Source organism: Penaeus vannamei, chromosome 37 (genome assembly GCF_042767895.1).
Source record: "Penaeus vannamei isolate JL-2024 chromosome 37, ASM4276789v1, whole genome shotgun sequence".
Taxonomy (NCBI): Eukaryota; Metazoa; Arthropoda; class Malacostraca; order Decapoda; family Penaeidae; genus Penaeus; species Penaeus vannamei.
This window is the reverse complement of record NC_091585.1, coordinates 25580391-25582641: the sequence shown is the minus strand read 5'-3', so window position 1 is coordinate 25582641 and position 2251 is coordinate 25580391. Positions and strand designations below refer to the sequence as shown.

General features: G+C 40.9%; 1 protein-coding gene across 1 annotated transcript in view; it reads left to right on the top strand.

The window, feature by feature from the left end:
* Positions 1–537: 537 nt before the first annotated feature.
* LOC113802103 (probable muscarinic acetylcholine receptor gar-1) overlaps positions 538–2251 on the top strand; it is a 21157-nt gene continuing 19443 nt past the window's right edge. Inside the window, exon 1 of the mRNA XM_070115206.1 lies at positions 538–826. Coding sequence (XP_069971307.1) covers positions 736–826 — 91 coding nt within the window. The 5' untranslated portion in view covers positions 538–735. The remainder of the gene's footprint in view (positions 827–2251) is intronic.

The window sequence follows — 2251 nt, the reverse complement described above, 5'->3', positions numbered from 1 at the left end:
TATAATTAGTTAGAGAATAGACAGCAGCTTCTTCTCGAGTCACTTAAATGATAATAATAATAATAATAATAATACTCGTCTGGATATTCGGAGTTTTCAAAGCCAACGGGACGACTGAAGGGGGTTCTATAAGCACGATGCCCCAAGCACAAAAAAGGAGGAAATATAACCCGCCTCTCGCCTTCTCTTACCATTCCCTTTCGAAAAAGAAAGATTGAGAAAGAGAAGAGAGGAAAAAAACGATAATAAAAGATATAAAACAGCCGGAAAAAACGATAATAAAAGATAAAACAGCCGAAAAAACGATAATAAAAGAGATAAAACACATCCGAAGAGGAAAACAAAATAAAAAGATAAAAAAAACAAAACAAAAAAAAAAATGCAGCTAGAGTCCTCCATGTCTCTTTAAAGTGGAATGAAAATAGTCCCGGTCGCTAAAAAGTGCCGGATCCGCTCTCCGCGAGGCTCTGAGATGGACTCGCTCGAAGGTCCTGCAGCCAGTTGGCGTCTAGACTCCGAAGAGGAAGGACCTATCAGCTCTCATGTTCCTCCGAGTGTTTGTGTGACGTTCCCAAAAGACAAGAAAATCAAAACCAAAAGACACCGTACAGATATAAGAAAAAAAAATTAAACTCGAAGAAATCTGTGTATAAACAAAAGGAAAATGTGCAAGATGGGAAGCGTTCAGTGCAAGGTCGAGTTTTTGAGACTGACGTGACTGAAGGGCGAGAAACAATGGCTGGAAAACACGTACCAATAAGCCTGAGACCGGAGGACGAGTACCACCACCACACGGCCTGCCAGCATCATGCGGCCGTGGTATCTGGTAAGGTTCTAAGGTTCCTCGGTCCCGGATTCTGTCTTCCTGTCCACGCCGGCTGCCAGTCGCCCTCTTGAGTTTATTTCTCAAAAAATAAATAAATAAAATAAAATGAATAGAATAAAAAATAATAATAAATAAACTGACAAGTAAAAAACGAAATAAACATACAAAATGAATTATATATATATACACACACATTTATACATACATACATAAATATATGTATGCGTATATATTGATATACGTACATATACTTCTTTTTATATATAAATGTCCCTTTTTCTATTTTATTTGTATTTGTCTCTCGTATTCGTGAAAGGTACCTTTAACTATTCAAGAATATCAACAGAAACTTTTTTTCGTTCGCGGCAAAGGTACACAGCTGATGATACTGATGGGTCAAGGTACGCCTTGGTACGATCTGCGCTCTCTCTCTCTCTTTCTCTCTCTCTCTGTCTCTGTCTCTGTCTCTCTCTCTCTGTCTCTCTCTTTCTCTCTCTGTCTCTGTCTCTCTCTCTCTCTCTCTTTCTCTTTCTTTCCTTCTTTCTCTCCAAGTCTCTCTCTATCTCCCTCTCTCTCTCTCTCTGTCTCTGTCTGTCTGTCTGTCTGTCTGTCTGTCTGTCTGTCTGTCTGTCTGTCTCTCTCTCTCTCCCTCCCTCTCTCTCTCTCTCTCTCTCTCTCTCTCTCTCTCTCTCTCTCTCTTTCTTTCTTTCTTTCTTTCTTTCTTTCTTTCTTTCTTTCTTTCTTTCTTTCTTTCTTTCTTTCTTTCTTTCTCTCTCTCTCTCTCTCTCTCTCTCTCTCTCTCGCTCGCTCGCCTCTCCCTCTCTCTCTCTCTCTCTCCCTCTCCCTTTCCCTCTCCCTCTCCCTCTCCCTCTCCCTCTCCCTCTCCCTCTCCCTCTCCCTCTCCCTCTCCCTCTCCCTCTCTCTCTCTCTCTCTCTCTCTTTTACCCAATTTTCGCTGCTTTGGGATAAAGCTCAGCATCTACTCCGACAACCAATATTGATGTTGATTCCGGCTCTTATAATACACGAAGCTAACAGCCCCTTTCACCATATATATTTACCTGTATTAGTCCCATTAGATCACGACTATGATAACAGCTGACCGATTAAGCGCTACACCAATGATATTCTGCAATCAAAATATCCGTACAACCGCATACAACATCGAAACAACACAGGATATACCCAGAAGGATGTTTTCCCAACGTGTTTAGGAATGTTATATTTTGAAAGGCGAGAAAAGAGAGGTGAAGGTGTTACTTCCTCCAAGACGTCTACAGCTATGGCGCAGATTACGTGACTTGCGCAGGAAGTGAAAACAATGACGATTAAGAAACATCTGAAGGTCTGAGTGCGTAAAAAAAAAGAAAAAAAAGACACACAACCAAAAGAAAGAGACTTAGGACGGACATACACAAAAAAGAT